The sequence below is a fragment of the Myotis daubentonii genome, chromosome 16, assembly GCF_963259705.1.
Source record: "Myotis daubentonii chromosome 16, mMyoDau2.1, whole genome shotgun sequence".
Lineage (NCBI taxonomy): Eukaryota > Metazoa > Chordata > Mammalia > Chiroptera > Vespertilionidae > Myotis > Myotis daubentonii.
Genome location: NC_081855.1, coordinates 32,586,304 through 32,599,732, shown reverse-complemented (window position 1 = coordinate 32,599,732; position 13,429 = coordinate 32,586,304). Strand labels below are relative to the sequence as shown.

Sequence of the window (13,429 nt, the reverse complement as noted above, 5' to 3'; positions counted from 1 at the left end):
AGCCACACTTATTACGATTGCCACCACAAACAATGCTGCAAATGACGATCCCTGCACAAATATCCCCATGAAATTGTGCTTTAATTTCTATGGGGTGCTGTACCCAAAGTATGGTTATTGGGCCAAAAGATAACCCTGACAGGTGACTTTCCCCAGGTTATTCATTTTCCTTCTTGGAATTTGTTCCGCACACTCTTACTTTTCAAGCTCCAAGGAGGAGCTAGGGAGCAACGCCTCCTCCGGGGCGGAAACATTAGCTGCTGGCAGCATCCTCATTAGCACGGATGCAGGTGGCGCCGCGGGCCCAAGGGTTCAGTGGGGAGCGCTAAACAACAGGAGCCAGAGGCGTGGGCTCCCTGTGACCCTGGGCAAGTGCCTCCCCTCCCGGGGCCTCGGTTTCCTTTTGCGTCGTCTGTGACTTCAACCAAAACAGGCACAGGTGGGGCCTGGTGCCGGAGACCTCCTGGGGGCTCCCCTAGGAGTGGGCTGCGTCTCCCACCTCGTCACCGGCCCACTGCGCGGCCCCACCTAAGAGGAGTGGCCTCCCTGAGCCCAACAGGCTAATGCAGCCACTAGCAGTGGTTCTCAACCTTCTGGCCCTTTAAATACAGTGCCTCATGTTGTGACCCAACCATAAAATTATTTTCGTTGCTACTCCATAACTGTAATGTTGCTACTGTTATGAATCGTAATGTAAATATCTGATATGCAGGATGGTCTTAGGCGACCCCTGTGAAAGGGTCGTTCGACCACCAAAGGGGTCGCGACCCACAGGTTGAGAACCGCTGCACTAGAGTCAATCCCTACCCTAGATCGGTCATTTACAGCTTCTGCCGGGCTTTGGCTCGCGCACTCCCTTTCCACTCGGCTGTCGAGTGCTCCGGTCTGAACCTGCCAAGTAGCCGAGAAGCGCGCCAGTTCGGCCAATCCTTTGCTTCTGCCTGGCTCCGCCCTAGATCCACCGCTCGGCCAGCAACTTCGCCTCTTTTGCCGGCGGCTGGCGCTTCCGGTTCCGGTAGCCGCTAACCGCGCTGGGTCGGAGGCTCCGGACATGGCGGGCAGCCGGCTGGAAACGGTGGGCAGCATTTTCTCGCGGTGCGTGCTCGGAGCCGGGATGGGCTGAGGGTGCCCACCCCCTCGGGCGGGGGCTCCGCTTGGGTGGGTGTGGGCCGGGCGGGCGAGGCATGCTCCAGGGTGCGGTGTCTGCGCCGGGGGAGGCCTGCAGTGCTCTCTCCTGCTTCCGAACGGTTGTGCTGGAGGATGTCACTCCTTGACCTTCTTGTCTTCCACGTTCAAGATCGCACCGCTCCCTTCCCGGAGCGGAGGGCTCTGGGAAGAGGCGGCCGGGTCTGGCTGAGTCGTCTGTGCATGTGACGTGACGGGGACGGGGCGAGGAAGTGGGCCGCGCTCGCGGGTGTGACCCCCCGAGCTCGGTTAGGCCGGCTGCGAGTATGGAACTGTCTTACCTGTAGGTGGGGACACCCTGCTCCGCCTCCTTTCGGCTCCGTGATCTCCTGATGTCCCTCCCAGACTGATTGAGGCGGTTGTAACGGGCTGACCTTCCTTATTTTCCTTCCTTAAGGACTCGGGACCTCATGCGGGCTGGGGTCCTGAAGGAGAAGCCCCTCTGGTTCGACATATATCACGCCTTCCCCCCGCTGAGGGAGCCGGTCTTCCGAAGGCCCCTCCTGCGATACGGCAAAGCCAAAGCTTCCATCCAGGACATCTTCTACCACGAGGACCTGATTAGAGCGTGAGCCAGAGGGTGCGCGGGGGGTGCGGGAGGAGAGGTTTAGACAGCGAGTCCGGGCTTGCCCTATGGAAGTCTTGTACATGGAGCAAAACGAGGGAATCAATTCCCTCCCCCATGGGAGAGGGACAGGAGCTCTGAGAAGTAGAATACGGAGTCCAGCCATTGCCTGATCGTTGCAGTTACTTGTTTCTGCACATCTGTTTTGCATCAGGCACCTGCTAAGCACTTAACAAACGTCTTACTTGGCCCGACTCTAACCCTGCAAGGCAGGGATCCTTCTCTCCGTTTTAGTCACGTGGCCTCTGAGGCTTACAGAGGCTGCAAACTGGGAGGTACTGACAAAGCCCTTTCCCTCAAACACTTGTCAGCTAGTGTTGTGCCGGGGATTGCTATGGTTCTTTTCTGTTGAATGTTAAGATCAGAGGTTGTGCCTAACTGAAGTTAATACATGTTCCTTGTCCTTACCCCTATTCCTGGATGTAAGAAAACAGAATTTATAGTTATATTCTCTATGGAAGTCCAGGCGCCTTTCATTTGAGGGTGTTTTTCCTCCCCACACAACACTCCTTTGAGGTAGGAAAACAAGTATGTTCTTGTTCTACTTGGAAATCTTCAGGATAGGACACAAGATCTTTGGGGGAGTAAGTATTTTTTCAACATGTTTTCTGCCCAGGTGCATTGGATGCACGTGGTCAGCATGCTTTCCAGGTTCATTTATACATTGACCTAATTTATGTGATAGGACAATGTGGAATATTTTATAGCTCTCTCCCTTACTACTATCAGTGCCAAAATAATAGCATCTTGTATTTAAATAGTTTTTGAATATCTATCTTTGCTGCTTTTGGGTGGGGGGTGATGGTGTTTTATATTTTTAAGAACTTTTAACAACAAAATAAATTCTAGAGGTATCAAGACCTAGATGTAAAAAAGTTGAAATCATAAAAGTACTAGAAGAAAACATGGGAGAACTTTACAAATAGTCTGAGTGATTAAGACCTTTCTAAGAATGACATAAAACCCAGGGCCATAAATGAAAATATTAAAATTTTCTGCATAAAGAATGTACCATAAGCAAAATAAAAACTCAGCCTATATACTGGGGAAAAAATTTGTAGCATGTATGACAAAAGGCTAATATCTTATTTTTACTGCTATAAAGTTTGCATATAAGTCAGTAAGAAAAAGACCACCAAATGGAAATCAGCAAAGACATGGACAGGTTGCAGAAAAGGAAATTGGGTTTGCTTTTAAACATGACAAGATACTCAGTCTGTTTCACAAGAAAAGACAAGACTACCATGAGTTATAATTTTTACCTATCAAATTGACAAAGACCATAAAGTTGGAAAATATAATTTGGTCAGGGGAAATAGGCATTGTCATATACTACTGGTGTGAGTGTAAATTGGCACAAATGCTTTGGAAAGCATTTTGGCAATTGCTCATACTTTGACCTAATACCATGTTTATGAATTTATTCCACAAACTTATTTGCACAATGCACTAAGAAATAAATTGCAGTACTGTCTAGAATAGCAAAGGACTGGAAATAATCTACGTGCATTGATTTAAAATGACCTCTAAGAAATATTAAGTTAAAAAAAGGCAAGATAGGAAATAGTGCTTACAATCCTTGAGGTTAAACAATGTGGCTGGAAATGGAATGAGAGATGCCTATATGCGTGTATATTAGTGGAATATTCCTGGATGGATACACAAGCAGCTGGGTAGTGTTACTTCCTGGGAAGAGAACTGGGGAGTTGGGGTGCAGAGGTGAGGAGGAGTGTCCCTTTTCCCTGGATGCCTTTGTGTAACATTTGACGTATTTACCATGTGCATGCACCAAAAATTGTTAGGCTTGGGCTGTGTAGGTGATGTTATAATGAACTCCTCAGGGCCTAGCAGTTATTTCTTGGTTTGTTCTTGGCCATGATCTATAATTGGAGACTTATATGGTGCTGTTTGTATTTCCCAGGAAATTTTATTCAACCTATGGATCTGGTCAAAAAGCTTTTGATCTGTTCAACCCAAACTTCAAGTCTACCTGTCAACGGTAAGCCATTTTATAAACCCTAGGGGAGTTATTTTTAAGAATTTAGTTATCAGCTTGAGAAGTTTTGTTGAATTGTAATAGAGAATAATGTTCCTATAAGGAGGTCTGTTAAGGGAATGCTTGACACTGTGTAACAGCAGGTTTTGACAACTCTCAGTGTACAGACCTAAGACGTGACTGCTTGGAATTCCAGGTTTGTGGAGAAGTACTTAGAGCTACAGAAACTTGGAGAAACAGATGAAGAGAAATTATTTGTGGAAGCAGGGAAGGCTTTATTGGCAGAAGGTGTCATTTTAAGACGAGTAGGAGAAGCAAGGGCTGTGAGTATTTTATTATCAGAATTGTTATGAGGATTATTGTCTTCTTGTCAGAGGTTAAAGGAAGGCTTGGTTTTCTTTCCCCAACCTTGGCTCATGTTCCTGAACTCCAGGTCCAAACTTTTAGATAGAATCTACTGGAGTTTTGTGGTTATGACTGAGACTTGGAACAAGTGAGTTGTCATTAGGGCTTTTGAAATTGTGCCTCTGTAGAGATTTTTATCGTGTTTTTGTTTGTTTAGAACAGAATTTGACCTGAAATATTATTTTTTTTTTAAATCTTTATTGAAAGTATTATATATGTCTCCCCCTCCCCCCCATTGACCTCTTCTAGCCTGCCCTCGCCCTGACCTGAAATATTAATGTTAAATTTTTGAGTCGGTGATAGAATGTGCCTAAATCATATAGCTTCAGCCAAATACTTGAGTGAAAATAACATCTTTGTGACATACTTCTGTCTCGTCTTCTAAGCAACAGGACAGTAGTCACGTTTCCTCGAAATCTGAACCCACGGGTGTCAAACTCCAAACTTTGTTGGAAAAAATCCAGCCTCTGAAGGAAGTTCAACAGGACCAGCATTTGGAGGCACCAGAAGAGCAGTCGAAAGGCCCCTCACCTCCCTGAAGAACTTGTATACCACGTGTACTGACATCCAAACTGTGCTCACTGGATGAATGTTGAACTGTTTTCAACAGTTAAGCTGTGTAAATGTTTCTGGATCTCGAAGGCATTATGTTTGCCGTCTTTTAGTTCCTGTTGCTAGGTTGTCATAAAGCTCAGTATCATGCTTTGAAAGAAGCAGTTATGTGAACTTTTATGTTAGGACGCTCTTCAATAAAGAATTCCTTAGCTGCTTATAATGTAAATTTACTTTAACTTTGTAAATAGCACCAGGAAACCTTTATGAGCGCCGTTTGAATGGGACTCATTCTGAGCAGGGTTGCTTGGGTTTTGGTGTTAACATGTGGCTGGCGCCCTGGCTGGTACAGCGCCGTTGGGCATCATTCTGCGCACGGAAAGCTTGGCGGTGTGATTCCCGATCAGGGCTCGATCCCCGGGATCCTAGGGGGTGTGCAGAAGGCAGCCATTCCATGTGTTGCTCTCCCTCTCCCTTCCTCTCTCACAAAAAATTAATAAAAAAATCTTTAAAAAAACAACACGTGGGCTGGCTGTTTCTTATTCTCTGGTATGTTTCTCTTCTCTGGATCCATTAGACTTTTACTTATACATATAATGTGGCTCTTGGTCAGTTGTTTCTGTGTGCAGATAATCTTTGTACTTGCTGCTATGGAACTATTGACCTTCAACTTGAGAGGCCAACCTGACTTATGCTTTGTGGTAAGAGTGAGAACCGATCAGTGAAAATAGCCAAAGGCCAAAACTATAACTTTAATCTCATGGATTGGCTCTGCTGGAGACAATTAGCACAGGCCTACACATAGTAGGCTTTGTTGAATGATTACATCCAGCTCAAGACTGAATCCAGATGCATCTCTTGGATTGCCAAGAGGGAGCCAGCCAATTCAGATGATGCTCTCCACCGGCCTCCCTGGTGTCAAGGAGCCCGGCTGGTGTGCCTCGGTGGTTGAGTGTTGACCCATGAACCCGGTTGGGACACATGCCTGGGTTTCGGGCTCAATCCCTGGTGGGGGGCGTGCGAGAGGCAGCTGATTGATGATTTTCTCTCATCATTGATGTTTTTTATCTTCCTCTGAAAAAGTAAAAAATATTAAGTGGCATATTGCTCTGAGATTGCATTTGTGATCAAGCTGAGTAGGAGAAGTGGTTTTCAGCTACTGGTAATAAACTGCTTCAGAAATTTCTTATTTTAAAACCTGTTTAGATTTTCTACCCTGTGTTTTTTGTGTACAGTCCCTCTCTCTCCTGGTAGACGAAGGGTGGGGCACACATCTCAGCCTGTACACCTGGCACATGGGTGCTCAGATAATGGAAGGTGAGTGTGACTACGTGAGGCAAAAGCAATTTTCAGCCATATTGCTTCCCCCACGGCCCCTTCCCCAACCTTTATCTCTGCAATTCTTCTTGCTTTGGGAATGCTTCAGTTTTAGGTGGGGCAGCACATTTCACCCATTCGAAAGCAGGCAGCCATTGGTTTCAATGCCAGGCCAGACCTTGGGAGGAGGACTTAGCAGGTGGAGGAGATGGTTCTGTTCAGAAGAACAGTCAGGGGTCACTCATTACTTCTCTAAACTTGATGATTCTGGGGCTTAATGGGCAGTTTCTTATTTTTTAAATTAACTGCAATACCATTTGTAACAATATCAATAGGAAATATATAAGAATAAATCTGAGAGCCCTAACCGGTTTGGCTCAGTGGATAGAGCGTCAGCCTGTGGACTGAAAGGTCCCAGGTTCGATTCCGGTCAAGGGCATGTACCTTGGCTGCAGGCACATCCCCAGTAGGAGGTGTGCAGGAGGCAGCTGATCAATGTTTCTCTCTCATCAATGTTTCTAGCTCTCTATCCCTCTCCCTTCCTCTCTGTAAAAAATCAATAAAAAATATTTTTAAAAAAAGAATAAATCTGAGAAATGTACAGTGAAAAGTACAAAACATTATAAGACAAAAAAAAATAAAGGGCAGTTTCTCTATAATGTTGAAGAGTTTTAAAAAGCTATTTGTTGCATAATTCTTCAAAAATTATACATGTAATGGTTCAGACTTTAAAGGCGACAGCTAGTCTCCCACCCCTGTCCCCCAGCCACCCATTTTTTTCTTCCCCAAGGCCACTGCTATCACCATTTCCTTTTCAGAAATATTTTGGGCATACACATGGGGAGACTGCATACTGTCCTGTACCTTGCTTTTCCACTTAATATGTCTCAGAGATCCTTTGTGTGGCCCAATCAGAGCCCAGTTGACAAAAGTGTTTTTTTTTATATTTTCTTGTGCTGCAAATAGGCTGGTATAGCTGTGGGGTGCATTCTTAGTGGTATTGCTGGGTCAAGAGATAGCTCATCTTCAATTTTGTTATTACCTCCATGGAAACTGTTCACTTAGCCTCCCACCAGCCGTGAGTGAAAATGGCCACTCACCAGGGTCTTGTTAAGCCAGACTGGGACTCACGAGGAAGGCCTGGGCCTGGTAGAAGGGGAGAGACCAGCCCTTACGAGTAGAGCAAACCTTCTTTTGTTGAAGGCCAGCGAAAGGTGTGAAGTCACTTGAATTCAGAACTCTTCCCACTGTTGGTCCCGGACTCTGTCGTTTGGACGGAATGGAAGTGGAACCTCATTCTTGCCTTTAAGGAGCTTAACATATAACTGGGAGGACCAGCGTGACTTTCAAAATAATAAGATGAACAGGAATCCTTATAATCATGGGAGTGTGGTGGAGAGTCAGGGGGAGAGGTTGGCCATGGACTAGTCTGGGGACACTGCACGGAGAGCCTTGAAGGGGGGGGTGAAATTTGGGGGTTTGAAGTGGTGTGTGTGGCTGCTGCTGCCAGGAGCAACCCCCTGCCACCACTGCCTTCACTGTCCTTTTCAAATGGTATCTCCGCTCAGAAGTTTTACCTAATGTTCACATCACGTCTCGAGCCCCTTCCAGACTGCGCTCACTGCCCTGTAGCCGGCACACCTGGCCCACTGTTTGGACTCCTGCCCGATTTACCTGGTCTTCTTTCAGAGATGTAGCTACTCTCTCCCATGTCAGAGTGTCAACAAGGGCAGAAGTTCTAACCCACTGAGCCCACCGAGGCATGGCACAGCCTTTCAGGAGTAGACCCTCCACGCGGGTTTGCGGAGCTGAAGGGCATGTGTCCTGATTACAGTGAAATTTGCACAAGAGGAGGCTGAAGATCTGGGTTCTAGTTCTGGCTACTCCATTTTTTACTGGTGTAGCCTCGTGCCTGTCACAGTCTCTTGGGCTTCTAGTTAGTATCGTGAGAATTAATGGGTATAATGAGTGCAAAGCCCACTTGAAAGATATGTGACAGGTGCTTTTTTGACTCTTGAGGAGGAGTGGAAGGCAGGTTTGACCAGGTAGGATGGGATCTGATCATGGTGGCCTCAGAAACTCTACAGAGGGATTCAGCTGGGTGTAAGAAAGTTTGAACGAGGAAGTACCGTTGTGAAAACAGTGTCAGGTCAAAGGAAGATTTGCCCAGATGTGATATAAAGAATGTGGTTGGGGGAGTGGGCAATGAAGGCGAGAAGAAGAGACTTTGTTCTCTGAGCAGCCATTCCAGTGGGAGACAGAGATTCCAAGGTTATAAGCCTGAGTGACCAGATCAATAGCATCACTAACAGGTGGGGAAGAGCTCCAATACTTCACCTACTGCGTTAGAGGTGACGGAGCAACGTTCCAGTGGCAGACAGTGAGATGGGTCAGGTGATGGGAGAAGGGGAGGAAGCACTGGAGCCAGGAGAATGAGTGAGCTGTCCAAGGGGAGTGTAGAGAGACACAGATGTTGGGGCTGAGCCAGGTGAGTGCTCTCAGTTAAAGGGCAGGAGGAATGAGAAAGCCAGCAAAGGGAACAGGTCCCACATCTTCCATCGTCTAAATGGCGAGGCCCATGTAAGTGGCCCGGGATTCTCCAGCGTTCAGAGAGTTCTCTTTTTGCTTTTGCTGGATAGACCTGACCCTTGATTTGTGTGTCCTTAAAAGGCAAGCCCAATTCTTTTTGTAATTTTGTACAATACTTAGTGTTCTCAGATAATGAAAATGTTATTACAGAAAAAAGATCGGTGCCTCCCAGGGACTCCTGATTTTGTTAAAATGATACCTTTCTCTAAATAAATGATGGCTCACTAATTAAAAACAGTCACTGGATTCTTTTTTTTAAACAAAGTCATCCCAGTGGGATGATAAGATTTTCTCGGAGGCTCGCACGGGTGCCTGCCTCTGCTCTTGGGAATCCGGACGAGGCAAACAGGAGTGCAGGGCCTCATCCGTCCTTCCCAGCTCTCAGCTCTGACCATGCCTGACTCGGGACTGGGCTGGCAGTTCTGCCTGCATAGGAGCTAAGGGTATGTGACGCGGTGTGGCTGCGATAGTTAACACAAGCTGGCCTCAGCTAGAGGGCTGTAGAGCTAGGAACAAGAGAAGGTGAGTCATGTAAAGGGGTGGGGTTATTACTTTGTTCCTGGTCTCTGGGCTCCTGAGCTCTATTCCAGAAGAGCCAAAAAGTGGAGGACAGACCAGCTAGTTTAGCTGCGTGTTTTGAGTCGTTGAGGGTGCTCAGCGAGACGGATGCTTGAGCAGGTTCAGTGAGCAACTTGGTTGAGGTCACCTTGGCTGATGGAGGAAGGGCACCTGCTCTCCTGTGGAAAAGACAAGAAATGGCTTTCATGTCACTGCTAGGGTAGCGCTCGGTGTGGCAGGCGGGTCTCTGATTGGATGAGCCCAGCCCTGGAGCAGCATCTGTGGAGATGCTGAGCCAGACAAGTGGTTATTGCTGCAGCAGGAAGATGAAAAGGTTGCTAGGGGAAGGCAAAGGAGGCAGGAAGCTAAGTGTTATGTCCCCTACAAAATGTAGCAGCCACGGCCCCCTCCATCTGTGCAGATTACAGAGAGGGGATTCTTGTCGAATGCTAGCTGACAATGCAATTACATTTTGGGTCTAGTTTTACCCTCGATGGATGCTTTTACTGGACTGGAACTTAAATGTCAGTCACCTGACCTTCTAGTGGCTCAGTTCTTTTAATTAAAAGATGCTTCTAAGCACCATCCAGTAGTGGGCTCTTTATTATTTATCAAGCATTTTCCTCCCAGCAGTTAGTGAAAGGTCAGTGGCTTCAAGGGATGCTTTGTTTTTGGTGAGCAGCTCAGATGGAAAAGATAGACAATCAATTCCCGCTCCCTCCTGTTTGCTCTGGGGCAGGACCCTGTGTAACAGTCATTGTGGCATTTAGGACCGCAGGCTTCTGAAACATGCAGAAAAGTGCACGGGCATCCCTTGCTACTGAACATTTCTCCAAAAGTAAACACCAGGTCGTGATTATGGTTAATAATGAGGTATTGATTGTTTGAAAATGTCAGGGCCTGGGCCGTGGGCCCCAGCACCACTAGATGGCGCTGCACTATCACGCTGTTCACCTACAATAATTTTATTTCTTTGCCTCGGGGTACCTCGTCTTTCAAGGTTGGCGAGTGTCCTTGTAAAATAATGTTCCGGCTGAGACTTAGGAAACTGAGGTCCTGGAGTGTGTGGGACAGGGTAGAGATGGGAGCGGTTAGGCGGCCGCAGGACAAATGACAAAGGCCTGGGGGCTAGCGGGGAGGGGAACCAGCCCTGTTTGCATCACAATACGAGCTGGAGAGGACGGCGCTCACTGAGCTGAGCCCCTGGAGACTGCCCTGAGCAGCGTTTTCTTACCTTCCCCGGCACTGACACACATCTGTGAATTTGCTGTGCAGGGCGGAGGGAGGGAGGCAGGGCGGAGCAGTGGAAAAAACCCAGGCCTTGGAGAGAAACCCCGATCGATCGATTGCTTTGTCTTGTGACATTAGGTGAGTGAGTGAATAACTTGAGCCTCAATTTCCTTATCTGTAAAACCGGAACACCAACATCTACCTCACCAAGTTGTCTTAGGGACTCAGTGAGAACATGAGCAAAGTCCTTGGCACAAGTCAGTCTTTGCTCTCAGCGCTTGGAAGGGGTTCAGCAACTGTTGATCCCCACGGGGTGAGGCGAGTGTGCACTGGATTAAAACAGAGAAGAAAGGAAAAACTGGCTCTGTGTACCTTTTTAGCAGTCACTAGTTTAACCACTTATCTTTCTCATCCTCTCCCCACAAGTAGTTGCTTTCTCCACTATCTTCCTCCAACCTTCTAGCACCAAAACAATCAATCAATTTTTTTTTTAAAGACAGAAGAGGAAACTAAAGAACATCCTGGGAACTTGTTCATTATTGGAACTTACAATGCTGCTAGCTTTCACTGAAAAATTTGCTTTTATTTAGTTACTAGAGGCCCGGTGCACGACATTTGTGCACTTGGAGGGGGGAGGGAGTCCCCTCAGCCTGGCCTGTGCCCTCTTGCAGTCTGGGACCGGTGGGGGATGTCTATCTGCCGGCTTAAGCCTGTTGCCCGGGGTCCTTAGCGCTGCCACGGAGACAGGAGAAGCTCCCGCCACTGCCGCTGCACTCACCAGCTGTGAGCCCAGCTTCTGGCTGAGCGGCTCCCCTGTGGGAGTGCACTGACCACCAGGGGGCAGCTCTTGCATTGAGCATCTGCCCCCTGGTGGTCAGTGTGCATCATAGCGACCAGTCGTTTGGCTGTTCAGTCAATTTGCTTATTAGGGTTTTATTATATAGGATAGGATTTCTTAGGCAGATTGTGTGTGTGTGTGTGTGCGTGTGTGTGTGTGTGTGTGTGTGTAGAAACCAATCTATATATGTATATATAATAGAGAAATATGCTAATTAACCGAGACACCGTAACAGGTTGACCAGACAGGAGGAGGTTGCGCATGCAGCATTGGGGGTGGGGTGGCAGGGGCCTCCATGCGCCTGCGCTGGGGGAGGGTCTGATCAGCAGCGGCCGCGGCTGCTGTGGGTCCCGGGGAGCGAGGCAGGGCCGGACCTGCGACTCAAGGGTGGGCTGTGCTGCGCGATTTCGAATTGCGCACTGGGCTCCAAGTGTCTTCATAACATTCCTTCTGTCTCTTTCCTTCCTCATTGATACTCCTTCTGCTCTCCTTATGGTAAACTTACCTCCTTTCTTCTTCCGCCCTGCACCCCAGATTGTGGAGAGGAGAGAGAGGGTCACTACCTAGAGGCCCAATAAAGAAAATGGGTCCAACCTCAGAGACATTGTTCCTGGAACCCCGCAGCTGCTCAGCAGTTGGGGCAGGAGTTTCTGGAACTCCCTCTGGTCCTCCTCGTGAGGGGTGGGTGGGTGGGAGAGCGGTCTGGAGGGCCAGAAAGAAGGATCTGTTCATGGCCTTCTCGCTGTCCTGTGCCTCTCACTCCAGTTGACCCTGGTCTGTCTGCAGGTGGACTGTGGACCCCCTGCCTCTGATCACATGGGAGGCTCACACCCTAAGCATGCTCAGGCTTATCTCCTGAATACTAGCATGGAGAGAGGAACATCCTGTACTTGATCCCTAGCTTCCCCTGACTGCCGCCGAGTGAAGTAACAGCCCTGCTCCAGCTCAGCAGCGGGCCACAGCCTCCTCGCCCTCCAGGAACTCATCCCTTCTGCAGGCCTGGCTTCCCACTGGAACCACACCCTGCCCTGGCCTCCATGTCACTGATTCATCAAGGCTTCTAGCTCCCTAAGGGGATAATTCAGGGACAACGGCTGTGTTTCCACTGCTGCTGGGTCGTCCTTTGAGGATCCCACAGGCTGGTCCTCCTTTTCAGCCTGGGGGTGAGTGTGCCTGAGTCCCGTCTCCTGGTTTCCCTGTCCAGTCATACCCTGCCTCTTGTTAGAACAAGAAAATTCCAGTTTAAACCCTAAGGTAAAGCTTGTCTTTGCCAACCCTGCCACATCCCTAACCTTCTTACTTTCGGATGTGAGAGAGGAGAAAGGGGGTTGGGAGACAGGCCAGATGGGTAGAAGGGGTCTGGGAACCTGAGCTGCAGACAGACACGGGGCACCAGAATGTTCTACAGTCCTGCACATGCTAGCGGTGTCTCGCCTGGCTTTCTGGGCAACTAGTTAACCTCCAATACAGCTTGTTCTCAAGATCACAACTGCTTATTCCTTCCCTTTTGATGACTGTAGTGTCTAGACTGGCTTCTTAAGCACTTTGAATACCCGTAAAGTCAAGAAGTTCAAATTTAGGAAAAATCTCATCTGCAGGACTTAGTTCCCATGAGCTGTTGGCCACTTATGATGAATATTAATGAAAGACAGATGATAGATGCTTATTGCTCAGCTGACACGCATTGCTAAACCCCAAAGGGGTTAATTTAAGAGCTAAAGGACTCAAGTATACTTTACTGGCATGTTGAAGAAAATAAAACTTCCAGGCTATAATCAAGATTTCTTATATACAAGAACTCAAGGACCCATGGGCAATGTCTGCATTAAGAAAAAAAAAAAAAAAGCTACCACCATTGCTTACTGACCTAAAACATAGCTCCTTTAGCTGCTAACTGAAGTAGGCAATGGATGGAACAGTAGATGGAGCCCTGGATGAGGCTCCTGGAGACCCTGGTCCCAGCTCACCCACTAATTGGCTTTGTGACTTGGTTGTCATAACACCTTTCTAGCCATTTGTAACCTAAGGGGATTGAACTACAAGACCTCAGAGGTCCTATTCTTTGTGTCCACAGGTTCAAGAAGAGTGAAAGGGTATGGAGAGCAAGCACATTCCAAGACTTATTTAAAATCTC

At 47.8% G+C, this 13,429-nt stretch overlaps 1 protein-coding gene across 3 annotated transcripts; it reads left to right on the top strand.

The window, feature by feature from the left end:
* The first annotated feature begins 942 nt into the window (after nucleotides 1–942).
* MRPS23 (mitochondrial ribosomal protein S23) lies at nucleotides 943–4,986 on the top strand. Of its 3 annotated transcripts, none has more exons than XM_059669581.1 (5): nucleotides 943–1,095; nucleotides 1,583–1,753; nucleotides 3,732–3,809; nucleotides 4,003–4,129; nucleotides 4,604–4,986. In XM_059669581.1, the coding sequence occupies exons 1-5, from the start codon at nucleotides 1,052–1,054 to the stop codon at nucleotides 4,748–4,750; spliced, it is 567 nt and encodes a 188-aa protein (XP_059525564.1). In that variant the 5' UTR covers nucleotides 943–1,051; the 3' UTR covers nucleotides 4,751–4,986. The 3 variants fall into 3 exon arrangements, with proteins under 3 accessions (XP_059525564.1, XP_059525563.1, XP_059525565.1); XM_059669580.1 differs by having other exon boundaries at nucleotides 944–1,095; nucleotides 4,598–4,986; XM_059669582.1 differs by having other exon boundaries at nucleotides 966–1,075; nucleotides 4,598–4,986.
* The last annotated feature ends 8,443 nt before the right edge of the window (nucleotides 4,987–13,429 follow it).